Source organism: Hyperolius riggenbachi, chromosome 5 (assembly GCF_040937935.1).
Source record: "Hyperolius riggenbachi isolate aHypRig1 chromosome 5, aHypRig1.pri, whole genome shotgun sequence".
NCBI lineage: Eukaryota > Metazoa > Chordata > Amphibia > Anura > Hyperoliidae > Hyperolius > Hyperolius riggenbachi.
In genome coordinates, this window is record NC_090650.1 from 89,262,437 (window position 1) to 89,289,383 (window position 26,947).

The 26,947-nt window shown below is 45.5% G+C and overlaps 1 protein-coding gene across 2 annotated transcripts in view; it reads right to left on the reverse strand.

Moving 5' to 3' along the window:
* The window catches only part of LOC137518308 (ATP-dependent translocase ABCB1-like), a 169,691-nt gene that overhangs the window by 23,983 nt on the left and 118,761 nt on the right, over nt 1–26,947 (reverse strand). For both annotated transcript variants that reach the window (XM_068235985.1, XM_068235984.1), the window contains 6 exons: nt 26,081–26,158; nt 25,908–25,991; nt 20,037–20,240; nt 15,677–15,777; nt 2,321–2,461; nt 116–272 (listed from right to left, as the gene is read on the reverse strand). In XM_068235985.1, coding sequence (XP_068092086.1) covers nt 116–272; nt 2,321–2,461; nt 15,677–15,777; nt 20,037–20,240; nt 25,908–25,991; nt 26,081–26,158 — 765 coding nt within the window. The remainder of the gene's footprint in view (nt 1–115; nt 273–2,320; nt 2,462–15,676; nt 15,778–20,036; nt 20,241–25,907; nt 25,992–26,080; nt 26,159–26,947) is intronic.

Consider the following 26,947-nt stretch of genomic DNA (forward strand, 5'->3'; position numbering starts at 1 on the left):
CCAGTGTGAACCTACACTAAATCTCTCTGGTGTTCACAGCATTCTTAACAAAGGCCATTGCAGTTTGCATGCATAGTATTTTGTGTGACAAATAATACCAGAATAATTTGTTTACCAAAGTTTCTCCCTCCTCACTGTAGCTGTCGATAGCTGTTTTTTTATCCAAAAGCTGAAAAATTCGTTGAGCTGATGTCTTTGCTTTTCCAAAATCTGGTGCAAAGGAATTGGATTGTCCCACGCTCATTGCCGCAAACATAATGGCGGAAAATACTCTAAAAAACATGGTAATTATAAACCACATGTCATTAATGAAAAGCAAAATGAAAGTAACGTAGCATAGCTGCAGGAGAGTCATTGTTTTAGACATTTGTGAAAACAAGATTTGGTAACCAAGTCAAACCGGTGGGAAAGTGTTGAGACTTGTTACGGATGAATACATGCAGACAGACAGACAAGCAGACACGATGCGGACATGCTTGGAGTGGTCCAGGAGTGGTTATCAACAGAAACTGAACTATGTGCAGACATAATTGGAATGGCCAGCTGTCTATGTTGCTTGTTGTGGGAAAAGTGGTAGAAAGAGTGAATAGACTTCTAAATCAACAAACTTATGGAAAATAACTTTTCCTACGCCCTGTCAGACCAGGACCTCAGGGAAGTTTGTTTGGGCATCAGACTATGTATTTGGAAATCATCATACAATTCCTTTATGCACCTCAGAAGCCCAGGGGACAACTTGTTCTGCCCCACTCAGGGCCAGATTTACCATAGGGCACTGCAGGCTCATGCCTAAAGGCACCTGATGATGAAGAGATGGCTAACTAATTAAGATGTGGAATGCATTGCCACAGGAAGTAGTTATAGCAAATTCTATATCTGCATTTAAAGGGGGCTTAGATGCTTTCCTTGTGTTGAAAAACATCCATGGCTATAATTACTAGGTAATGCCCAGTGGTGTTGATCCAGGGATTTTAACTGATTGCCATCTGGAGTCGGGAAGGAATGTTCTCACTTTTGGGGCTAATTGGACCATGCCTTGTAAGGGTTTTTCGCCTTCTCCTGGATCAACAGGGATATGTGAGGGAGCAGGCTGGTGTTGTACTTTATTTTCTGGTTGAACTTGATGGCCGTATGTCTTTTTTCAACCCAAATAACTATGTCTAACTCTTCTCCTCGAGTGCCGCCCTCATTCGCTATGCAGAGTCCCAAGTGGAATATAAATGAGGTCTCGGCATTCCACTGATGAGATCTCCCTTCAGTTAAGGGGCACCTCTAGCTACCGAATACCAAGTGGGGGTTTGTAGGTTCATAGAGGGCGAGGTGTAGGGTGTCAGAATATCTGTGCCTATAGGCTCCTGTGATGTAAATCTGGGCTAAGATATCCATACTGAAAGCAGGTGGTTCAGCATCATTGGTTTGCGCACCAGCACTGAATTCTGCTTCTGCAGAGAGGCTCAGGCTATATATTGGGTATACAGCACTGAAGGGAAAATTGCCTCAGCTTTGAAGTCCGGTAACTAAAGCCATAAGGACAAAAGACAATAATGAACATGAATATTGCTGTTAGGATCTGTAGATGGAGTGTAATGATAAAGTTAGCTTTATTAGATTTTGAATTTTTTTTTTTGCATGAAAGGGGTTTTTAAAAAGGGTGGAGGCGGAGCCGGGACAAAGTCCTCCAGCACCCAAGGCTGAGACACCAAAGTGGGCCCCACCCAAGGCCTCTCTCGCCTCTGCCTTGGCCTGATCCTGGGTGGAGGGTTATGTATGGCATCAGAAAGGAAAGGGAAAGTGTGTGTGTGTGTGTGTGTGTGTGTGTGTGTGTGTGTGTGTGTGTGTCAGGAGCCCCTCACCTAACCCTAACATTCCTTCTTCAAGAAACTTCTCTTCCCAACACATATCCATGGCCTTTGATGACATTACCCCTTTATGTCATCAAGGGTAAGGCCAAGGATATGTGTTTGGAAGAGAAGTTTCTTGAAGAAGGGCGGTTAGGGTTTGGTGAACAATAAGGGGGACAAACACCAAACCACCGATGAAATTAGCATCACAGAATCAAAACCTCATACAAAACCAAAACCCTATTGCTATAACAAGGAAGCCAAATACACATATCCTAGAATTACGACATCATAGGACTAGACTGATTAATCTGACCCCTCCATGTTCCACAGATGTATCATTTGTCATGAATACAACCTTGTTGTCCTTTCTCCTGATATGGCTCTGCTTATAACTATACAAATAACCACTGGTCTATTGTTACATCCTAATTAGTGTTCACTAAACTAATACAAACACCAGCAAAAAAAGTACTTACATAAAAACATTTTCAAACTGCATGTAGCAGTTCGCTATGAGCCAAGCCCCAAAACGAAATACAATTGCATTTACAAAGTAATTGATGGACTGAGCAATGGCATATGTAACTCCATATAAAGGGGCTTTCTGAAGGGCTTCCCTGTCAAAAAAAATAAATAAAAAAATGACATGTACATTATTATATTCAACTTAAATAATTGCAGACTGCAGGACAAATAATCAGATTGACTCCTAATCAAGTAATTTGTTAGCAAATAAAAGTGATAAAGTTCTCTGCTTCCTCCTGGATACAGCAGGGAATTGTCTACCTTGTTTGTACAGTTTATTATACTTCCAAAACAATTTAATAATGCTGGTAAGCAAAGGCAAACTTATCAATTAGTTGTGTTTCATGATTTATTTTAGACCATAGATGACATTTGAGTATAATACCACTTTTAAGATACGTTACAGAAACACTTTTAGTACGAATGACAGAACTTGTTCACTGAGGAACAATTTCTAGCAAATAACGACAGTTCACCCATTCACTTTTAACTCAAAAGTTTTTGTAAAAAATTTGCATTCACATTTAACTTTGAAGTCAATAACCGCCAACTTAAGCGGTTAATAGAAAAGCCCCCGTACAAGCTATCACCAAATTTGCAGCTTATGTTACGGAGAAGAGTCGAAACAAGGGGGGTAAAAAGACCTTGCAGTGTTTGAGAAAATCAGTTTTTATTTAATAGTTACGATAGGAAAAAAAGTTCTTCATTGTATAATTTCTGAGGATATTGACGTGGGAACATTAATTAACTTCCTTAGCAGTAACCCCGAGTCAGGCTCGGGGCTGGAAATCTGCAGCTCAGAGCAGTGACTCGTGGTAGCCGCCGCAAGGTTAATGCAGAGCATAGAGCGCATTGGGCGTTTCTACTCACCTCCCACAGGATGGAGACGCCGATAACCATTCTCCTTCTTGTCCTCGGAGGATCCCTCTGGTGAGTCCATCGTCTGTCATCATGACCACAGCCGGCGATCTCCCCATAGGGTTACAACCTGAGGATGGAGGGAGAACTGCAGCGCTGGACCCCAGGAAGGAGAGTAAGTGCAGAAGCTGCTGCTGACTCCCTCGTAGTATGATTTTTTTTTTTTCATTCTAGGGTGTAAAAGCTAATGAAGAAATTGTACCCCTTTTAGACCCTAAAATCAGGAAGGAATCATGCTGCCAGGGAAGTTAAAGGTAAATCTTTTTGGTTACTTAAAGTGAAAGGGAACTGCATTAAAAAAAGAAATTGAAGCAAAGACTTACCTAAGGAGAGGGAAGGCTCTGGATCGTATAGAGCCTTCCATCTCCTCTCTCGGTGCTCTCTATCCTGTGCTGGCTCCCCCGCCGAAGGGGTATTTGGAAGTCTTCGGGAGCTGTGTCGTCCCGAAGACATGCAGCTCCATACTGCACAGGCATGAGCATGCAAGAGAGCGTGCTTTCGCAGGCGCAGCACAGGGCCGCCCTTCTTCAGGAGCACTCTGGCTCCCTGAAGACTTCTGAAGCCTCCTTCGGCCGGGTAAAGCAGTATTTGACTAATTTAGTCAAATACTGCTACCGGGCGAGCCAGCACTGGAACGAGGGGACCAAGAGAGGAGCGGGAAGGCTCTATAGGACCCAGAGCCTTCCCTCTCCTTGGGTAAGTATCTGTCTCCAGTGGTGCTCAGCAGAGCTCGAATATTCGAGTAGCTCGAATATTCGAGCTCTTTTTCAGCTATTCGAGCTCGGTATTCGAGCTCCGAATAGCTGCAGCTATTCGAATGGGCTATTCGAGTAAACGCGAATAGCCCATTCACTATTCGAGCTATTCGAGCAAACGGCGCTATTCGAGCTCGAATACCGAGCTCGAATAGCGTCATAGCCCAGATTGATGTCCTTAGAGCCAATCAGAGGGCTCCCAGGCCCTCTGACGGCAGCCAATCACAGAGGGGGACCCTGGCCAGCCCCTACCCTATAAATAGCGGCCGCCATGTTCCGTTTCTCCGTCCTTGCCTGAGACTTGCATAGAGAGAGAGTTGCTCCTTTGTGCTTTGGCTTAGCAAGAGCTCTATTGTGGTCATTTACCTAGCGTTTTTGCTCACATACACCTCCTATACACACCTATATTGTTGTTAGTTAGATAGACATTGTATTTTAGTTAGTAGCTTTTGTGTTACATAGAGACAGGCCAGCTGCTGCAGGCTTACAGCTTTAGGCCTCAGGGCCTGCCTGTGTGGGCAGCTGTCCTCCAGTCCTCTGTTTATTTCTCATTAGTATTAGACAGTATTAGACAGTATTAGATAGTATTAGACAGTATTTCTGCTGTCCTTTACTACTGATTGTATTTTGTATTGTAGTTATATACTGTAACTGTACTAGGACACTCACTGTCACTGTTCATAGGCTACTAGCTCCTGCGTGTGCTTGCACTCACTGTCTGTGTACACACACTCTATTTCCTTCTGAATAGTTATATACTGTAACTGTACTAGGACACTCACTGTCACTGTTCATAGGCTACTAGCTCCTGCGTGTGCTTGCACTCACTGTCTGTGTACACACACTCTATTTCCTTCTGAATAGTTATATACTGTAACTGTACTAGGACACTCACTGACTGTCACTGTTCATAGGCTACTAGCTCCTGCGTGTGCGTGCACTCACTGTCTGTGTACTGTACACACACTCTATTTCCTTCTGAATAGTTATATACTGTAACTGTACTAGGACACTCACTGACTGTCACTGTTCATAGGCTAGCTCCTGCGTGTGCGTGTGCACTCACTGTCTGTGTACTGTACACACACTCTATTTCCTTCTGATTACTGATTGATTATTGTAAATTCTACTTCCTGACAGTTACTACTTACTTACTGTAGTAGGGACACTCACTCAGTCACTGTTCATAGGCTAGCTCCTGCACGTGTGTGCGCGTGCGTGCACTCACTGTCTGTAGTGTACACACACTCTATTTCCTTGTGATTACTACTGATTATTGTAACTTCTAGTTGTACTTCCTGACTGTTACTACTTACTTACTGTACTAGGGACACTCACTCACTCTCTGTTCATAGGCCAGCTCCTGCGCGTGTTTGCGCGTGCGTGCACTCACTGTCTGTAGTGTACACACACTCTATTTCCTTGTGATTACTACTGATTATTGTAACTGCTAGTTGTACTTCCTGACTGTTACTACTTACTTACTGTACTAGGGAGTCGGGACACTCACTCAGTCACCTCACCCACCAACCCACTCCATTAAAGTACCCCACTTTTCACCCGCCCTTTTCAAAAACTTTTGTGTTTACGCCCAAAACATCGAAGATGTCTGGAAGTGGCAGCCAGCGCGGTTTGGGCAAGGGGAAGGGCAGCAAGGGAATCAGGAGGAGAGGGAGCAGCATTGTGGCAAGCCGCGGGCGCGGCCGCGCCACCATGCACAGTTCCGCAGCAGCAGCGTCAGTGGCTAACATTCCTCCCATAGCCACTGGCCGTGGATGCCTTGGGCGCCGCCCAGCAGGAGCATCTGCAACTCACGCTGCAGAGACACAGCAGCAGCAGCAGCGTGTAGCACCTGCTCCGATTCTCCTCCAGCCGGGTCGGAAACGTCCCATTGAGGAAATGGATGCAGACACTGTGGTGCAACTGATGACGGAGGATGAGCAGCCCGCCATCAGCTCTGCATCCGAGGCCTCCACCCTCACCACCACCACCCCTGTTCGCAGCAGCCGCCCAGCAGGGCCTGGGGAGGAGACCAGTTCACCGTCAGTCGCCGACCTGTCACTCAGCACTCTTTTGACCCCAGGCATGATGCGTCAATTGTCTGCTGTTGTTGGCGATTTGGAGGAGGAGATGCTGATGGGCACTTTGGGGGATGAGGGATTGGACAGCAAGACTGTGGCGACAGTCAAGCAGCCCATCCATGCATCAGGAGAGGAGTTTGGGGGGTCATCATCCCAGCAGGACATGTTTCAGGAGGGGGAGGCTGATGATGACATGGTGACAGACAGAGACTGGGTGCCACCACCTCCAGGGGATGTCGTCCTCAGCAGCTCTGAGGAGGAGGAGGAGGATGCGCTTGTGGGCCTTGCAAGGAGGCGCATCATTGCAAGCATTGACAGCAGTAGGCAGGTCCCACAGCCTGCTGGTGTCTCAGGCTCAGCAGCAGCAGCATCTGCCAGTACCACCACCAGCCGCACCCAAGCCCCCCCCCCCCCAACCACCACAGGGAGACAGGCAGCAGCGGTTCCATGCCGTAGGGGGTCGTTTTTGTCACCAATCTGGCGTTTTTTCACCATGCCCACAGTGTACAGCAAGTACGCCACTTGCAACCACTGTCAGCGGAAGTTGAGCAGAGGTGCAGACCCCTTAAAGTTCAGCACCAGCTCGCTCATCAACCACCTTGCTGCGAAACATTTCCACCAGCATGAGGAGTTCCAGAGGCTGAAGGCATCTGGTGCTGGCAGTGGCACCACACCCATCACTGCACAGCCTTCAGCAGCAGCAGCAGCAGCAACAGCAGCCACCCGCCCTCCTGCTCCTCCAGCAGCACCAGCAGGAGTGCAGAAACGCACTGCTCCTCCCCCCTCTGCAACTCCTGCCGCCGACACTGAGGCCTGTTCTGGCAGCCAGTCCTCAGTGGCCTCCTCTGCTGTGTCTGCTGATTCCCGTGCCAGCAAAAGGCCACGCCAGAGCCTTTTGAGCGAGTCCTTCCAGGGGGTGGTTAGGGCTCTGCCTCCCAGCAGCCGTCGCGTGCGGCAGCTGAACGGCTTGCTGGCACGGGCCATGTGCTCCCAACTCCTGCCGTACACGCTTGTGCAGGAGGGGAGCGACATGCGTGCGCTGCTTGCTTGTGCAGCCCCAGACTGGCAGCTCCCCAGCAGACACTTCTTCGCCCGCAAGGCCATTCCTGCACTGCACCGCTTTGTGATGGCCAATGTGGAGCGAGGGCTGGAGCACGCGGTTGGTGAAAGGGTCCACGTCACCATGGACTCCTGGAGCAGCCGCTTCGGGACAGGCCGCTACCTGTCTTTCACTGTCCACTGGGTCAGCTTGGTGGAAGGGGGTGCGGATGGGAGAGCAGCAGCGGGCACAGCAGCAGCAACACAGTGGGTGGTGCCCCCCCGCAGGGTCAGGGGAACTGCAGCAGGTTCCTCCGATCCTCTGCCATCCTCCGGCACACCTGGCCAAACCCCCCGCCTCAGCAGCAGCGTGAAGGCCCGCCACTGCCAAGCGCTGCTGCACTTGGTCAGCCTTGGGAAGACCAAGCTGACGGCAACCCATGTGTTGGCCAAACTCCAGGAGCAGGAGAGGATTTGGCTGACCCCCAGAGGCCTCAGAGTCGGAGAGGTGGTGGCCGACAATGGGGCCAATCTGGTTGCCGCAATAGACAGGGGAAACCTGACCCACATCCCCTGTCTTGCCCACGTGCTGAACCTGGTGGTGCAAAAGTTCTTGCGCACCTACCAGGGGATGGGGAACTGCTGGAAACGGCAAGGAACGTTGTGCGTCACTTCCGGCGCTCGGCTGCAGCCTGTGCGAGCCTGGAAGACGTGCAAAAGGAGCTGGAGCTGCCACGCCATCGGCTGATCCTTGACGTTCCGACTCGCTGGAACTCCACCCTGGCGATGTTGGAGCGTCTGGTTGAACAGAAGCACGCTGTCAACCAGTACCTTGCCCTGGCCACTGTTTCCGCCGCTCAGAGAAGGGACAAGACCAGCAACATCCCGTCCATCGTCCCCGATGATGACTGGAGGCACATGCAGCAGGTGTGCTTAGTGCTGGCTCCCTTTCTGCAGGCCACTAACATGGTGAGCAGGGACCATGCTATGGTCTGCGAGTGGGTGCCCCTGGTTTGTCTGCTGAACTGGGCCCTCGATGCTTTGCTGGAACAGGGAGCGGCAGCCTTGGACCAGCAGGAGCGGCAAGCAGCTGCACAGTCCACCTCTGAGGGGGAGGAGGAGGAGGACTTGGTGGAGGTCCCTGACCTTGCTGCTGATGAGGGGGATCAGCACAGCGCAGCTGAGTTGGTGCGGGGGTGGAGAGAGGATGAGGCGGCAGAGGAGGAGGATGAGGAGGACAGCACTGGCGTCGATGTGCCAGCACACGTGGCCCGCCTCTTCCCAATGGCAGTGCACATGCTGGCGTGCCTGCGCAAGGACCCCAGGGTGATCCAGTTGAAGCAGAGGGAGGACATCTGGATCAGCATGATGTTGGACCCACGCCTCAAGGGGAAGTTGAGCCAGTTCCTGCCGCCTGCAGGAGGAGACCCAGCGCAACAAATAAGGAGCTTGCAGCAGGCCCTTATTGAGCGCTTGGAGGAAGCCTTCCCCCAGCCTTCCACCCCCACTGTCCAGCAGCCAGCACAGAGGCAGCAGCAGGTGCCTGCATCCAGCAGCAAGCGCCCCACAGACCTGCTGTCTCTCAGCCACGAGCTCTACAGGACTGTAGAGGTTCCGGCAGCAGTGACTAGAGAGGAGGTGCATGATGCAGCAGCATCCTCCTCCGGTCACAGCCAGCGCCTGACCCGCATGGTGGCTGACTACATGGGGTCCTACAGCGGGCTTGACAGCGATGCCCCTGTTGATCCCATGGAGTATTGGGTCAAGCGCCTGGAGATCTGGAGCGAGCTGGCGCAGTACGCCCTGGAAGTGCTGTCCTGCCCCCCTTCCAGCGTGCTGTCCGAGCGCTGCTTCAGTGCAGCTGGTGGCGTGGTCACCGAGAAACGCTCACGTCTGTCTCACAAGTCTGTGGACAGACTGACGTTTCTCAAGATGAACCAGGCGTGGGTGGAAGGCGAGTTCCTGGCCCCTGTTGTCGGCGAGAGGGGGACATGAACTGGCTAAGAACCATCGTTAATGTGCCTTACCACCCTTTACCACCTCCTGGCTCCTGCTCACTAAGCCAGCCTGGTTCAGTTTGACTATTACGTCGCCTGCAGCCACACATTTTACACCAACAGTGGGCTGCTGTGTACTGCCCTTCTGCTGTCTGTCTGTGTTTCCCACTGCCAGGGTACACAGAATTACATTCTGCTGCCACTCTGCCACCAGCTATTATGTCAAACAATAGCTATATATCTGTGTAATTGGTTGTACAAACAAAACCAAAAAACCATTAAAAAAAAAAAAAAAAAAGGTTTAATTTTTCTGAGGTGCCCGGGTTGAAAACTGTGTTGTCCCAGTTGTGTATTGGACACGATGTGGGCTGCACGACCGCTGTCTGGGACCTCCTGTTGTGTTTATTTACAGCCCTGGTATCACCGCTAGGTACCAGGGCTATTATGTCACGCTGCCTGCCTGCTGCCACACTCACACTACTCCTCCATTCCTCCTGCTGCTGCTGTCTGTCTGTGTTTCCCACTGCCAGGGTACACAGAATTACCTTCTGCTGCCACACTGTCACCAGCTATTACGTCAAACAATAGCTATATATCTGTGTAATTGGTTGTACAAACTAAACCAAAAAACCATTAAAAAAAAAAAAAAGGTTTAATTTTTCTGAGGTGCCCGGGTTGAAAACTGTGTTGTCCCAGTTGTGTATTGGACACGATGTGGGCTGCACGACCGCTGTCTGGGACCTCCTGTTGTGTTTATTTACAGCCCTGTTATCACCGCTAGGTACCAGGGCTATTATGTCACGCTGCCTGCCTGCTGCCACACTCACACTACTCCTCCATTCCTCCTGCTGCTGCTGTCTGTCTGTCTGTGTTTCCCACTGCCAGGGTACACAGAATTACCTTCTGCTGCCACTCTGCCACCAGCTATTACGTCAAACAATAGCTGCTCACATTACTCCTCCATTCCTCCTGCTGCTGCTGCTGTCGGTCTGTGTTTCCCACTGCCAGGGTACACAGAATTACATTCTGCTGCCACTCTGCCACCAGCTATTACGTCAAACAATAGCTATATATTTGTGTAATTGGTTGTACAAACAAAACCAAAAAACCATTAAAAAAAAAAAAAAGGTTTAATTTTTCTGAGGTGCCCGGGTTGAAAACTGTGTTGTCCCAGTTGTGTATTGGACACGATGTGGGCTGCACGACCGCTGTCTGGGACCTCCTGTTGTGTTTATTTACAGCCCTGGTATCACCGCTAGGTACCAGGGCTATTATGTCACGCTGCCTGCCTGCTGCCACACTCACACTACTCCTCCATTCCTCCTGCTGCTGCTGTCTGTCTGTGTTTCCCACTGCCAGGGTACACAGAATTACCTTCTGCTGCCACACTGCCACCAGATATTACGTCAAACAATAGCTATATATCTGTGTAATTGGTTGTACAAACAAAACCAAAAAACCATTAAAAAAAAAAAGGTTTAATTTTTCTGAGGTGCCCGGGTTGAAAACTGTGTTGTCCCAGTTGTGTATTGGACACGATGTGGGCTGCACGACCGCTGTCTGGGACCTCCTGCCTGCTTTGTTTATTTACAGCCCTGGTATTACCGCTAGGTACCAGGGCTATTATGTCACGCTGCCTGCCTCATTGACTGCCTGCTGCCACACACTCATCCTCCTCCTCCTGCTGCTGAATTTACCTCTTGCTGTCTGTGTGTTTCCACTGCCAGGGAGCACATACAATGGCGCTTCCAACATGCGTGCGCCACCAGCTATTTGTTACGCTCAAAAATAGCTGCATTTCTTTAAAAAAAAATTGAAAAGAGAAATAAGTGAAGAAGAAGACGATATAGAAGAAGATGAAGAAGAAGAAGATGAAGAAGATGAAGAAGAAGAAGATGAAGAAGATGAAGAAGGAGAAGAAGATGAAGAAGGAGAAGAAGGAGAAGAAGAAGGAGAAGAAGAAGAAGAAGAAGAAGAAGAAGAAGAAGAAGAAGATGAAGAAGATGAAGAAGAAGATGAAGAAGAAGAAGAAGAAGATGAAGAAGAAGATGAAGAAGATGAAGAAGAAGATGAAGAAGATGAAGAAGATGAAGAAGAAGAAGAAGATGAAGAAGAAGAAGAAGAAGAAGAAGATGATGATGAAGAAGATGATGATGAAGAAGATGAAGAAGAAGAAGAAGACAATATAGAAGAAGAAGAAGATATAGAAGAAGATATAGAAGAAGAAGATATAGAAGAAGAAGAAGATAGAAGATAAAGAAGAAGAAGAAGAAGAAGAAGAAGAAGAAGTATATACAGTACTGAACAAAATTCTGGACACAACTTCTCTTTTCACCTTTTTTTTTTAAAGGAACATCCCCACATAATCACTTGCTGTTGTTACTTGGAAAAAAAGATGTTTCTTGCATCATTCACCCTCAAAACAAGTGTTGGAAGCTATTTAAGGCCAATTCGAATAGTCAGCTCGAATAATGAGCTCGAATACCGACTCGAATAGTGAGCTCGAAGTCCGAGGTCGAATCGAATAGTAAAAATTATTCGACTCGAATATTCGACTGACCTCGAATAATTTACTATTCGAATTCGACCAAACTCGAATTTTAAAAAGGGGTATTTGAGCATCACTATCTGTCTCATTTTTTTAAATGCGGTTCCCATTCACTTTAAGAACATTAAAGGGCTTTTCTTGTTTCATTGTAACCCTTTGTAGAAATGGGCAAGGGGTATTCAGTACACACCTGAGGAGGGGGCAGACATCTAAGGGGTGCCCTTCTTAACCACCTCATGGCGGCCCCCACCTACACCTGGGCAACTGAGGTGGGCAAGTGCCCCTTGTCCATGGATTGGACAAGGGCTCTGGGGGAGGTTTGGCCACCCCTCTCTTCCAGGGCTTCCACCATACCATGAACCATGCGGGCTAGTATAGCTCATGTTGTGGAGCCCCACGTGGCCTAGGCTCCGCATTCTGGCTATCCCAGCCTGCATGGGGGACAAGGGGTTAAAGAGGGAGGACTCTACGTCATTTTTTATTTTTAGTTTTACTTTCAATTTTTTTAAAAATTAGGTGTGGTTGCCAGGGATCCTTCTACAGGCATATTGCAGCTGTAAAGAGATCCCTGGCCAAAGCGTTGCCAGTTCCACCGCACTGTGTACTGACCACCTGAAAACCACGACATGACATCCACTGCTCTTTCTCTTGATACATGTACATTTACACTACGAATATGTTGATGCATTATCTGTCATTTAACCGCATTTAAAATAATCTATTTTCCTATTGTGACTTTAAAATCGATTTTCTCAAAATCTACAAGGTCTTTCTGAAAGAAAAAAAAATCCCCTTGTATCTACTGTTTAGCTTAAAGGACCACTATTGTGAAAAAATGTAAAATACATATAAACACATACAAACAAGAAGTATATTTCTTCAAGAGCAAAATGAGCCATAAATTATTTTTCTACTATGTTGCTGTCACTTACAGTAGGTAGTAGAAATCTGACAGAACCAACAGGTTTTAGGCAAGTGGATCTCTTCATGAGGGATTCTCAGCATGGCCTTAATTCTTTATAAAGACACTCCCTGAAAAGGATTTAAACAAAGATGCTGGCCAGCCTCTATGTTCTCCGTACACTTTTTTGGCAGCTGAATGGAGCAACCACCATTCCCTAAGTGCTTTTAAAAATAAAGAAAACCCAGAGAATCCCCCGTGAGAAGATTGGCTACTTCAAAACCTGTCGGTTCTGTCAGATTTCTCCTACCCACTGTAAGTGATAACAACATAGAAGAAAAGTAATTCATGGCTCATGTTACTCTGGAAGGAATGTACTTCTTATTTGAATGTGTTTACATGTATTTTACATTGTACGATTTTCGCAGCAGTGGTACTTTAACCATTTCAGCCGCCCAAACGTGAAGCTCACGTCCGGGCGGCTGCTCAGCTGCGCTCTCCCGCTCCCGCGCGCTCCTGTGCCCCCGGTGTCCCCGCGGTGTCCCCCGGTAGCGCTGGGATCAGTGAAAGGGAACATGGTTCCCGATCACCGATCCCAGTCCCCCGCAGAAAAACCGAAGCGCTCACTCGTGAGGCTTCGGCTCTTCTGCTCTGCAAAATCTCTGCATCCCCCTTGTACTTCCGCATAGCGAGAAGTACAAGGAGGGAAACCAAAAATGAAGGAGCCATTCTGTGGCCAAATAGTAAAACTACATCAACACATTTTTTACATTGCAATTTACATATCTAACAACATTAAAAAATCACTGTTTATGTCCCACACCAAAATATTCCCCAAATAAAATTTTTAATAGAAAAAAAAAATTACGATAAAAAAAAAAGACATAAATAGTTACCTAAGGGTCTGAACTTTTTAAATATGCATTTGAAGGGGGTATACTACAAACATTTTTTAAATTATAAGCTTGTAAATAGTGATGGGCGCAAAACGGAAACAATGCAGCTTTATTTCCAAATAAAATATTGGCGCCATACATTGTGATAGGGACAAAATGTAAATGGTATAATAACCGAGACATACGGGCAAATAAAATACATAGGTTTTAATTATGGTAACATGGATTATTTTAAAGCTATAATGGCTGAAAACTGAGAAATAATGAATTTTTTCCATTTTTTTCTTATTAATCCTGTTAAAATGCATTTACAGTAAAGTGGCTCTTAGCAAAACGTACCACCCACAGAAAGCCCAATTAGTGGCGGAAAAAACAAGATATAGATCAATAAATTGTGATAAGTAGTGATAAAGTTATTAGCGAATGAATGGGAGGTGCAAATTGCTCCGATGCATAAGGTGAATAATGCCCGCGGGCTGAAACGGTTAACATATCCTGCAAAATTAGTTAGCCATTGAAATTTCTTTAAAAATATCCATTAAAAAAAGCATTTGCATAAAATAAGTATTTTTTTGGCTACTATTTTTCCATTGATTCCCTTCCACCATGCCACTGCTTGGATTTTAGTACACATTGTACACTTTTGTTTAACCATTTCAGCCCACGGGTACTTTTGACCTTATGGACAAGAGGAATTTTAAAAATTTCAGCGTTCCTCCCTTTCATTCCCCAATAACTTTATTACTACTTAAAGAGAACCTGTACTGAGTAAATTTATTTAAAATAAACACATGAGGTAACTTCAAATGAACATTACATAGTTACCTTGCCATCAGTTCCTCTCAGAAGCTCAGCATTTTCGTTTGACAATCATCCCTTCCAGTTCTGACAATATTTTGTCAGATCTGAAATATATCAGTTGCTGTCAGTAAAATATCAGTTGCTGTCAGTTATAGCTGAGAGGAAAACTGATGTACCAGGTAATGTCCATGTTTCCCTATGGCTCAAGTGGGCGATGTTACAGTTTAACTGTGTGCTGATCAGAAAGCTGTTGTGGGTAATGGCCATTTTCAAAATGGAGGACGGAAAATTCCCTTGATCACAGTGAACAAACAGGACGTGGTAGATGAGAAAGACACTGAGGAGTAGACTACATGGGAGGTAAGTATGACTTGTGTATGCTTATTTTGACTTTTAATTTTCAGTTCAGGTTTTCTTTAACATAGCGGAGTGATCTATACCTTGTTTTTTCCACCATCCATTAAGCTTTCTTTGGGTGGTACATTATGCTAAGAATTATTTTATTCTAAATGCATTATAATGGAAATAATAAGAAAAAAATTGAAAAAATGTATTATTTCTCAGGTTTCAGCCATTATAGTTTTAAAATAATTCATGCTAGCGTAATTAAAACCCACTCATTTTATTTGGCCATTTTTCCCCGTTATTGCAACGTTAAAATTATATCCCTAGTATAATGTATGCCGACAATATTTTATTAGGAAATACAGGTGCATTTTTTCAGTTTTACATCCATTACTAATTTTTAGCCCATAATTTAATAATAATATTCCCTCTTGACATAAATATAAAAAAAATGTATTCCCTAAAGTCAGTAGGTGTAATTTTACTATTTGGCCACAAGATGTCCCCATTGAGTGCTTCCTGTTTGCTTACAATACGTACACAATAGGAAGCAATGTGTTGCTACATTGTAACTGAGAAAGTGACGCAGATATCAATGGATGCCTGCGATCACGGTGGCCTGCGGGGAGATTAATGAATTGGAACTTTGTTCCCATTCCTAATTCTACGGCAACATCACAATTGCGGCATTTGCCCGCACAGCACCCCAAACTGCAAGAATGTGACTAGCGCGTCCCTGCAGCTGTATCAGTTGCCGCTGCGGACGTAATGCTCACGTCCCAGCGGCAGAAATGTTTAAAGAAATTGTGGCTGTAGAGATTCCCTGAAGGTTTAAGAAGTTTGCCTGCCATTCAAGTCAACGGAGCTCGCCATGAACGATCATTTCCAAAATCTTTGCAGTAAAATTCTCAAATGCGTTTGCAAACGCTAAATTGCACTGTTCAGCCATCCCCTAACTGTTAGAGGTCTTATGTCCAGCAGCAGCCCCTCTGGTAACAGCAGCCAGTGATTCTGTGACATACGTTACCTGTATGGGCCTTGTAAACTGGTGTTGTATTTTTCATAAAAAGCATCCTCTTTTGTAAGTGATACCAGCGTCCTGATGTTTTCTACTGCCTCAGTTGATATCTAGAGGAGATGAATGATAAAGGGAAAGAAAGTGAACACATATCGTTGTGAGTTTCAAAGACACAAAGACAGTGGCATAGTAAAAGGAGATGCAGAGGTTGTGACTGCACAAGTGCCCTTTGACCAGAGAGGCCCTCCTTCAACAGCTAGATTATCTCTTTATTGGTGCTATGCTAGTAGTGATCACCTCTTTATGTGCTTTGAAGCTTCATATCAATTGTTATGTATAGAGTACCTTAGGGGCCCAATGTAAAAATATAGGTCCTTAGCAGGGATGCTCATCCAGATTCCAGATACCCGAACTACCCAGATATCTGAATGTTTTTCTGGTATCCGGACTCCAGATAGCTGGTATCCAGATTCCAGATAGCTGTATAAATCCGGAAATCCGTCCAGATACCTAGTTCGAGTACCCGATCCAGATAGCATAACCACGTCCATGACGTCATTGAGCCAATCAGAGGGCTCCCAGCCGAAGCACTAGCAACCAATCACAGAGGGGAACCCTGGCCAGCCCCTCCTGTATATAAAGCGGGCACCATGATGAGAATCTCGTCCTTGCTTGTGACTGCTCACTGAGAGACATCTCCAGTGCTGTTGGCTAAGCAAGTGCTGTATTACTGTGTTAAACCTAGCGTTTTTGCTCCTAAACACCTGTACTACACCAGTATTTTTTTTTTTTTTTTGTTAGCTAGCTTGTATTTTGATTTTAGTCAGTGTGACAGTCAGACTCAGTGCTGCAGTTGCTAGGCTAGGTTAAGGCCTGCTGTGTGCATAGTCTAGGCCTGCTGCCAGCCTTAGCTACAGTATAGCTTGTAGGTTTTTAGGGATTAGATTACTGTACTACTACTAGTCTTATATTGTGTGTAGTTAGTTGTTAGAGAGAGTACCATTACTGTGTTAGCTTCATTTACTACAGATAGTTACTGCAGTGCTGCTGTTAGAGTCAGTCAGTGAGTGACAGATAGACAGTGTGTGCTCCTGTCACTCCATCAGTTGAAGTTCTACTAGTACTACTACAACTAGTCCACTACTACCAGTTGTATATAGTTAATTTGTATTGAGTTAGCTTACTTTAATTGCTGTGCTGTTACAGTGTGACAGACAAATACTGTAGTTAGTGTGTCAGTGTGCGCTACTTTGCTGTCACTTCGTTAGTTGAAGTTCTACTACTGCTACTATCTACTAGTACCGTGTTTCCCCTAAAGTTAGACTTACCCTGAAAGTAAGGCCTACCTTATATTTCAAGCGTGCTTGAAATATAAGCCCTACTCCGAAATTAAGACCTAGCTGGGGGACGCTTTGTGTATGGGGAGGTGCGTGATCTCTTACCGCACCTCCCTTGTGGCTGCGTCCCCCTCCATTCCTAGTAATTCCTCCGGTGGCGGCGGCGACATTGTAATTAATCTGTGAGGGCGCCCTTTGACCCTTACGCAGTATGCTAGGTCGGGCTCTGCGCTGGCGCTCTCTACCCTGTCATCATGTGCGCCCGGCTGATGCGTCCCAGGCGCACATTGATTCAATGTGCGCCTGGGACGCATCAGCCGGGTGCACATGATGACAGGGTAGAACGCGCCAGCGCAGAGCCCGACCTAGCGTACTGCGTGAGGGTCAAAGGGCGCCCTCACAGATTGATTACAATGCCGCCGCCGCCGCCGCCACCGGAGGAAGCCTCCCCATACACACAGCGTCTAGCCCCTCCCACCGCTGAAAATAAGCCCGAGCACTAATTTTCTCCCCAAAAAGAATATAAGACAGTGTCATATATTCGGGGAAAGACGGTACTACTGATTTGAATAAAGTACAAGAACCCCACTTCATTCGGACACATACAGTGGCTTGCAAAAGTATTCAGCCCCCTTGAAGTTTTCCACATTTTGTCACATTACTGCCACAAACATGAATCAATTTTATTGGAATTCCACATGAAAGACCAATACAAAGTGGTGTACACGTACGTAATCATGTACACCCCACTTTGCAGTTATTGATTTGTAAAAAATGTTTGGAATCATGTATGATTTTTGTTCCACTTCTCACGTCTACACCACTTTGTATTGGTCTTTCATGTGGATTTCCAATAATGAAGTGGGGTACTTGTAATTGCAGCAAAAGGTGGTTCTACAAGGTATTAACTCAGGGGGCTGAAAAATTACGCACACCACACTTTGCAGTTATTGTAAAAATGTTTGGAATCATGTATGATTTTCATTCCACTTCTCACGTGTACACCACTTTGTATTGGTCTTTCACGTGGCATTCCAATAAAATTGATTCATGTTTGTGGCAGTAATGTGACAAAATGTGGAAAACTTCAAGGGGGCTGAATACTTTTGCAAGCCACTGTATAAAGTTGTACTATGTCTGCTGGCACTGGCAGCTGGGGGAGGGGCAGCATGAAAAGCAAGGGTAAGAGGAGAGGGAGCAGCATTGCCACCACCGTCGGCAGTTCTGCTGCGTCAGTGTTCATTCCTCTGCTAGCCACTGGCCATGGATGCACTGGGCACCCAGCTGAGTCACGCTGCAGAGGTGCAGCAGCGTGTAGCGGCCATTTTCCAGCAGGGTCGTTGGCACACATTGGAGGAGAAAGACGCCGAGCCTGTGATGGTCCTGGAGCTGATGGTGGATGAGCAGGCCACCACCAGCTCTACAACAGAGATCTCTACCCACCACCAGGGTCCACATAGAACAAATCTTCTGCTGCCAGTCTGCCACCAGCTATTACGCCACTACAATAGCTGTATTTTGTTGAAAAAACAAAAACTGTTTAATTTTTTTGAGATGTCTGGGCTGAAAACTGTGATGTCCCAGTTGTGCATTGGACACAATGGGCTTGATTCACAAAAGAGTGTTAACTGTTAGCACGGACGTTTCCACGTGAATTTTCACGTTTGCGCACAATCGCAAATTTTCATGCGCAGTTAAACGTTTACGCGCGGAAACGCAAATTTTCGTGGAAAAACGATAACGATTTCGCATTAAATTTGCGTTTGCGCGTGAACCGGTGAATTGCGCGCAAACATGAAAATTCACGCGAAAACGGCCGCGCAATTAAACGTTTTCGCACGCAAATGCACATTTTTGCGCAAAATCATAATGTCATAAACATTCGCAAACACGAAAATTCGCACGAAAACGGCCGTGCTAATAGCTAGCACTCTTTTGTGAATCAAGCCCATGGGCTTGAAAACCAGCATGGCCTGCACTCTGGCCATGGTGCGCACCAGTCCAGCACGGCCGTCACTACACAAACAGCTGTTTGCGGTGCGTTACACAATGAGTTTGGTGTGTCAGTGTGAAGCAGTACTCTAATTACACTCCCTGATTGATGTATACACATGCAAGATGTTTTAAAGCACTTTAGGCCTCCAATTTAGCATGCAATGTGATTTCTGCCCTTAAAACGCTGCTGTGCGTCAAATCCAGATTTTTCCCCACGACTTTTGGCATCTATCCCACTCATCCATGCAACAACTCTGATGTTAGACCCCTTGAAACATCTTTTCCATCACTTTTCTGCCCAGCATAAATGTTTCTAGTTTTCAAAGTTCGCATCCCCATTGAAGTCTATTGCGGTTCGCAAAAGTTTGCGCAAACCAAACTTTTTGCGGAGGTTCAAGTTTGAGGTTCGCGAACCGAAAATTGGAGGTTCGAGCCATCTCTACTCTGTGGTACGAATAATAGCAACAAGGAGGATGTATTACAACTTAGTATATAAGGTGTGTGTTTGTGCCTGTGTCACACAGATCAAACATCAACCCATTCAGACATAGATCAAGTGAGACCATGGACTTTAAAGGGAACCAGAGAGGATGAGATATACATACCTGGGGCTTCCTCCAGCCCCATATGCACGGATCGCTCCCACGCCGCCGTCCTCCGCTGCCTGGATCCGCCGCCACCGGGTCCCGTCATTGCCGCGAGTCGGCAAGTCGGCCGGCGGACGCGGCCAATTCTCCGCATCACAGGGTGCTCTCCCCATACAGATACGCATGTGGCTGCTTACTGCGCAGCCGCATGCGTACATGTATGGAGGGAGCCCCTGTGATGCGGACAATTGGTCGCGTCCGCCGGAAGTGACGGGCCCGGTACCGGCGGATCCAGGAAGCTGAGGACGGCGGCGTGGGAGCGATTCAGGCTTATGGGGCTGGAAGAAGCCCCAGGTATGTATAAAATCTTTGCCCTTTTTCACCCCTCGTTCCTCTCTGGTTCCCTTTAAGAGACCATGTAACTTTAAAGTGAGAGTGAGCCAGACATACTCTTCCAGCTTCTTCCAATGCCTTCTGATCTTTGGATGCATGTCCTGCCATAGACTTCATTCTAATGATGTTGGCTCCAATCAGGAATGGAATACAGGCCAAGATAAGCAGTGTCAGCTGCCAACCATGTACAAAAGCAATGAGGATAGCGGCGAGTAGAGTGCACACTGTCATTGTGAGTAATCCCAGTCGGCTCCCAGTAGCCTACAAGACAGAAGGAAAACTCTTTTAAAGTAAATAACTTGTCAAGGAACACATAATAAATGTTGCATCAGAAGCTAAAGGAAAGAGCACTAGACATTATTCAGACCAGTATTTGCGAATCGTCATCCACGGCAATTAAAGTTTACCAGGTAATGGATTCTATCTCACCTGACTCAACCTAAAGAGCAATGCCAACTGAGTTGGCGCTTTACCTTTGAATCGGCACAGTCGTGTGTATCTCCAAAATTGATTGCCTGATGAAGCGGGCTTTTGACCCGTGAAACGCGTTGCTTGCCTGGAGATTTTAAAATAAATTATATTGTCTATTTATATATGACTCATTGGCTGGTCACTATACACTTGAGGGTGGTAACCACCTACCCCCCTCCTTTTAAGTTGTTTTTAATATATTTTACTCTAATTTGGCGCCTCTGTTACTCCTTATTCTCCAGTTGATCTAGTCCACCCTTGGTGGAGGGGTGCATCCCCATTTTTTCCTGTCTACAGAGAGCGACTTCTTAAACCTGAGTGGGGTCAGGTCATAATACTCCCAACCTGCATCTTCAGTGGTTGCCTTAGTGGTAACCCAGACTTCTGAGTATATTACTCGTTGTTGTTTTGTCTTGTTTCAATTGCCAAGACGTACTGCACTATATTGGGCTCTCGGTTTCAAACCTTTACATTTCTTCAATGCATTAAATAGGAACATAGGTGAAGCAGTACGGAAACAATTTGTCACATGGGCTGGATTTCTGGAAAGGCTTGAGAGGCCCAGGCCTTGGGCGGCTGCAGGCCAAGGGGCACCTGAACAAGAATGAGTGATTACTACATATGTAAGAGGAGGGGGAAAATGGGGAGCAACCAATGAAAAAGGGAACTGATGCTCAAGGGAGCTGATCATGAAAGAAAGGGGCTGCTGTACATGGAAGAGGGGGCTGCACATGGAATAAGAGGGGCGCTGCGGCACAAGTAAAGGGAGTCATAACTTATTTGGCCTAGGGGCACACAAAGTATAAATACGGCCTTGCAAATGAAGTGCTTTAGATTTTGCCGCAGAAAGGAAAGAACAAGGAATCGTCTGTCGCCCATATAGCACAAGGCAGTAGACAAGGAGTTGTTCTCCCTCCCTCATACTTGTAAGAATGCCATGCAGCTGTCAAGTGATGCTCAGAGAATCTATCCATTATAACAATAGAGATGGCCCGAACAGTTTAGTAGCGAACAAGGGCTGTTCGCGTTTAACGCAATTTAAAAATTGTGTTCACATTTTTTACATTGACTTTAATTTCAGGCAAACGGCTGTCAAATTTAGAGGTTCATAGCAAAGCCCCCCTTACGTGCTACACCACATCACAGTATGTGGAGGAGGACAGTAGGTACAAGAGGAAAAGGAATTTTTTTCAAAAAGACCTTATAGTTTTTGAGAAAATCAATTTTAAAGAGAATCTGTAGTAAACATACCAGTGTGTTAGGGGACATCTCCTATTCCCCTCTGTCACAATTTCGCCGATCCACACCGCATTAAAAGTGGTCAAAAACTGTTTTTAAAAGTTTTGTTTATGAACAAACAAAATGGCCACCAAAGCTGGAAGTAGGTTGATGTACAGTATGTCCACACATAGAAATTACATCCATACACAAGCAGGTTGTATACAGCCTTTCTTTTGAATCTCAATAGATCATTTGTGTGTTTACCCCCTGCAGCTCTCATCCACTGAAGAGTGACAGGCTGATTGTTTCTTCCTGCAGACAGCTCTGCGGTGTCTGTAATTCCTCAGCATGTGACAGCCCAGGCAGCCAGCTCCTTTTGCAGCCTAACAGAGGACAATTTATCCAGCTTGTAAAATATAAGAGAGCATGCAATCCGGAATGATGCGATGCGAGGGAAATTATGGATAACATGCTGCAGTTTTCTGCAACACGCATCCATTTCCCCATAGCCGCCGAAGGGAAGCCGCATGACGCCGCATCCGGTTGTACAAACTACAACCAGAAGTACCTGCGGGGGGGATGCGAGGCGATGCGGCGATCGCCTGGCATCCACAACGCTAGTGGAAATGGGCCCTTAAAGGAACACTATCTCAATAAACTGTAAAATTTAAAATACATGTAAAGAGATACAAATAAAAAGTACAAAGGAACCTTGGTTTGCAAGCATCATTTGTTCTGGAAACATGCTTGTAATCCAAAGCACTCTTATATCAAGGCGAATTTCCCCATAAGAATTAATGGAAACCCATTTGATTCATTCCACAATTCAAAAACAGTTATAGTAAAATAGTATAGAAAAAAATGGAAACAACTTCGACTATAACAAACAGAATCCTTGCTATCTGGTGGCTCACCCCCTACCTTTTTTTTGTGTGACTTAATAAGGACCTTATCCAATGACAGTTGCTTTTGCTTACTTTTGAGGGTTTCATAAAAATGTGACTTTGTACAGTCACAACACTCTGTACAAACCTGCCAAAGGGAGGAGAACCAATGGCTTAGTTGTGATGACGCGATGCGCGTTTATGGTTTTTTGATTGTATATCAAGACATTGCTCCTATACCATAACATTTTTTGCTTGTATTGCAAAGCACTCTCAAACCAAGTTACTCTCAATCCAAGGTTTTACTGTTTCTTCCAGAGTAAAATGAGCGATAAATTACTTTTCTATGTTGCTATCTATACTACAGTATGTTGCTGTCACTTACAGTAGGTAGTAGAAATCTGATGGAACTCACAGGTTTTTGACTAGTCCATCTCTTCATGGGGGATTCTCAGTATTTAATTTATTCTTTACAAAAGCACTCCCTGGAAAGGATCTATACAAAGATGCAGGCCCTCCCCTACCTGTTTGGATGCTATTCTGGCAGTTGGACTGAGCAGCTGCCGTTCACTATGTGCTTTTGAAAGTAAAGAAAATCATCAGAATCCCCCATGAGGAGATGGGCTAGTCCAAAATCTGTCAGTCATGTCAGATTTTAACTACCTACTGTAAGTGACTGCAACATATGAGAAAAGTCATTTATAGCTCATTTTACTCTGGGAGAAATCTACTTTTAAATTTTTAAATTTTTCACCATAGTTGTCCTTCAATTAATTCAATTGCTTATCTTTTACAGTATTCATTTATAAATTATTTAGTAAATTTCTGCCACTGGTAAAATCTTTGTTCACCTTGATTTACATTCTTAAAGCGTACGTGTAGTGGCATGTGACATGTTGAGATAAACATAGATACATGTAATACTAGCTCTAGTAATAGCACTAGGGTATTGTACTGTGTTAGCCATCAGTAAAAGCAAGAAGTTTTAAATCAGGATGATACCATTTATTGGCTAACTAAAAATGAATAAAAATAAGCAAGCTTTCGGCCTTGCAGCCTTCGTCGGGCTTACATCCTGTTAGTTTGCAAGCTGGTGGTACAGACAGCTTATATACATGCAACATCAAAAGGGAAAACAGATATTTTTTTCAAGCATAAATACATGTCATTAAGATGCCTTAATTCAAACAGACCACCTGAATGGCGTTAGAGGTTATTAGCTAAGATAAGGATCCTTGTTTACGCCATGCTCACAGACCTGGGATTAGGATTGACCCAGAGGTATCGTAAATTCTTAGTTCACAAGTTCAGCTAGAATGGCTGAGAAAGTTTAAATATCATCAGTCTCATACCAATATAACAAATTGTTGTCCTTATTCAAACCGTTCTGCACAGCTTTGAACCAATTTATAAATTTTGTTTATGCTATTAATCAATCATTTGACGTTTTGAAGCCACCCTTCAGGGCAGTGACACGAAGATCACCCATACTGTGTCCGTTGGACCGAAAGTGTGTAGCAACTGGGAGTCCAGATTTGGTATCATTAATAGTAAGAAATAGAGATGGCCCGAACGGTTCGCTGGCGAACGGTTCCAGGAGAACTTCAGGGGCTTCGCGTTTCGCGGAGAACCGCAAACTTTACCGGAGGTTCGATTCGCCGCCTTAGTGCATCATTAGGGTCAACTTTGACCCTCTACATCACAGTCAGCAGGCACATTGTAGCCAATCAGGCTACACTCCCTCCTGGAGCCACTCCCCCCTTATAAAAGGCAGGCATCGACGGCCATTTTACTCACTCGTGTGCCTGCAGTAAATAGAGAAGGGGCAGCTGCTGCAGACTCTCTCATAGGGAAAGATTAGTTAGACTCTTGTAGGCTTCTTAGCTTGCTCCTTGCTGATTCTTATTGCTAAAATAGCACCCCACAACAGCTCTTTTGAGAGCTAATCTTGTTCTTGTGATCTATTTTTTTTTCTATGTGTCCCACTGACACTTGTGTTGCATAGACAGCCTTGATAATTCATACTGTGCGTGCCACTGCCAGTCCCAGCACATTCAGTGACACTGACTACCTGTGTGTGTGTGACAGGTGCACATTACCCATCACTGCACCTGTGTTTCACTGTGCACCCACCTACCTACGTGAGCGCACGCAGTGTCACTGTGCCTGTACGCTACCTGTCTGTGTGTGACAGGTGCATATTGTAATACCCATCACTGCATATACCTACCTACCTGTTGTTCACAGTGCACCCAGTGGACAGTCACTGTTCTGTCATTCAGTTACCTCAGCCCGGCGACCATATGGGCTAGAAAGCCGCCATCACCTGCACTCTTGTCATGGTGCGCACCAGTCCAGCACGGCCGTCACTACACAAACAGCTGTTTGCGGTGCGTTACACAGTGAGTTTGGTGTGTCAGTGTGAAGCAGTACTCTTATTACACTCCCTGATTGATTGTATACACATGCAAGATGTTTTAAAGCACTTTAGGCCTGCAATTTAGCATTCAATGTGATTTCTGCCCTTAAAACGCTGCTTTGCGTCAAATCCAGATTTTTCCCCAAGACTTTTGGCGTCTATCCCACTCATCCATGTCCCCCTCCAGGTGTTAGACCCCTTGAAACATCTTTTCCATCACTTTTGTGGCCAGCATAAATGTTTCTAGTTTTCAAAGTTCGCCTCCCCATTGAAGTCTATTGCGGTTCGCGAACCCGCCTACCTACCTACCACACAGTGTATGGTCACTGTTCTGTCATTCAGCTACCTCTAGCCAAGCGACCATATGGGCTGGAATGCCACCATCACCTGCACTCTGGCCATGGTGCGTGCCAGTCCAGCACAGCTGTCACTACGCAAACAGCTGTTTGCGGTGCGTTACACAGTGAGTTTGGTGTGTCAGTGTGAAGCAGTACTCTTATTACACTCGCTGATTCATCTTTTCCATCACTTTTGTGGCCGCATAAATGTTTCGAGTTTTCAAAGTTCGCCTCGCCATTAAATTGTATTGCCGTTCGCCAAAGTTTGCGCGAATCGAACGTTTGGCGAAGGTTTGCGAATCGAAAATTGGAGGTTCGGGCCATCTCTAGTAAGAAATTGTCTGAAGTCCCTGTCTGTTTTCCAGTAGAGCAAGAGTTAAAAAAAAGGAAAGGGACAGAGGGACAGGGCTCCCAAAGAGAAACTGTCCCTCCAAAAGAAGGACAGTTGGGAGCTATGCAATTTGTCGTCCACCTCACACACACACACCTTGGATTTAATTGACCCTAACATAGCAAAAACTTTCCTTTTTCCTTGTGTAATGTAAACCCTATTTCCCAGCATAATCCCCCAAACAGTTAGATGAGTGATACATACTCCTTTAATTTGAGAAGCATCTGTTGCGAGTCTTGTCAGCAGTACTCCGACAGCATTTTTATGATCGTCAAAATATCCCATTTCCTGTAAAATGAATGCTGTGAGATATGTCTCATCTGTCATATTATTAACGTAACAATCCGGGACCCCGAAACCCACAGCAATGTCTGTACCTGACCAAGGAGAGCTTTAAATGACAAAGATCGGACCCTCATGGTTAGATTTTCTCCTGATTTTCCAAACATAAAACCCTGCAAAAAAAAAAACCACTTAATCTGTTAAAACATTAATTTAATCTAATCTCTCTGTTAACTCCTTATTGAAAACCTTAAAGAGAATCTGTATTGTTAAAATCGCACAAAAGTAAACATACCAGTGCGTTAGGGGACATCTCGTATTACCCTCTGTCACAATTTCGCTGCTCCTTGCCGCATTAAAAGTGGTTAAAAACAGTTTTAAAAAGTTTGTTTATAAACAAACAAAATGGCCACCAAAACAGGAAGTAGGTTGATGTACAGCATGTCCACACATAGAAAATACATCCATACACAAGCAGGCTGTATACACCCTTCCTTCTGTATCTCAAGAGATCATTATACACAGGCAGTGTGCATAGAGGGGCCAGGAGGGGGGAGATGCATCACAGAACCACAACACTGAAGAACTTGGCAGCCTTCCAGACACAGCCTGACAAGTCTGACAAGAGAGAGATAAGTTGATTTATTACAGAGATGGTGATAGTAGAACGAGCTGCAGTAAGCCAGAACACATTAGAATAGCTTTTGGAACTTGTAGGATGATAAAAAACAGGATGTAATTTTTGTTACGGAGTCTCTTTAAGTGTAAACAAATAAAAGAGTTTTGCTTACCTAAGGCTTCGACCAGCCCACTGCAGCCATCCTGTCCCGTTATGAAGAACCTATCCTCTGTTCTTCCGCCTATCCAGGTACGCATACAGGTCATCGAACACGTACTGCGAAAGGGGCAGTAAGCGGTTCTCTATTACTGCGCCTGTGCAGGAGACGTTTGATGATGTGTAT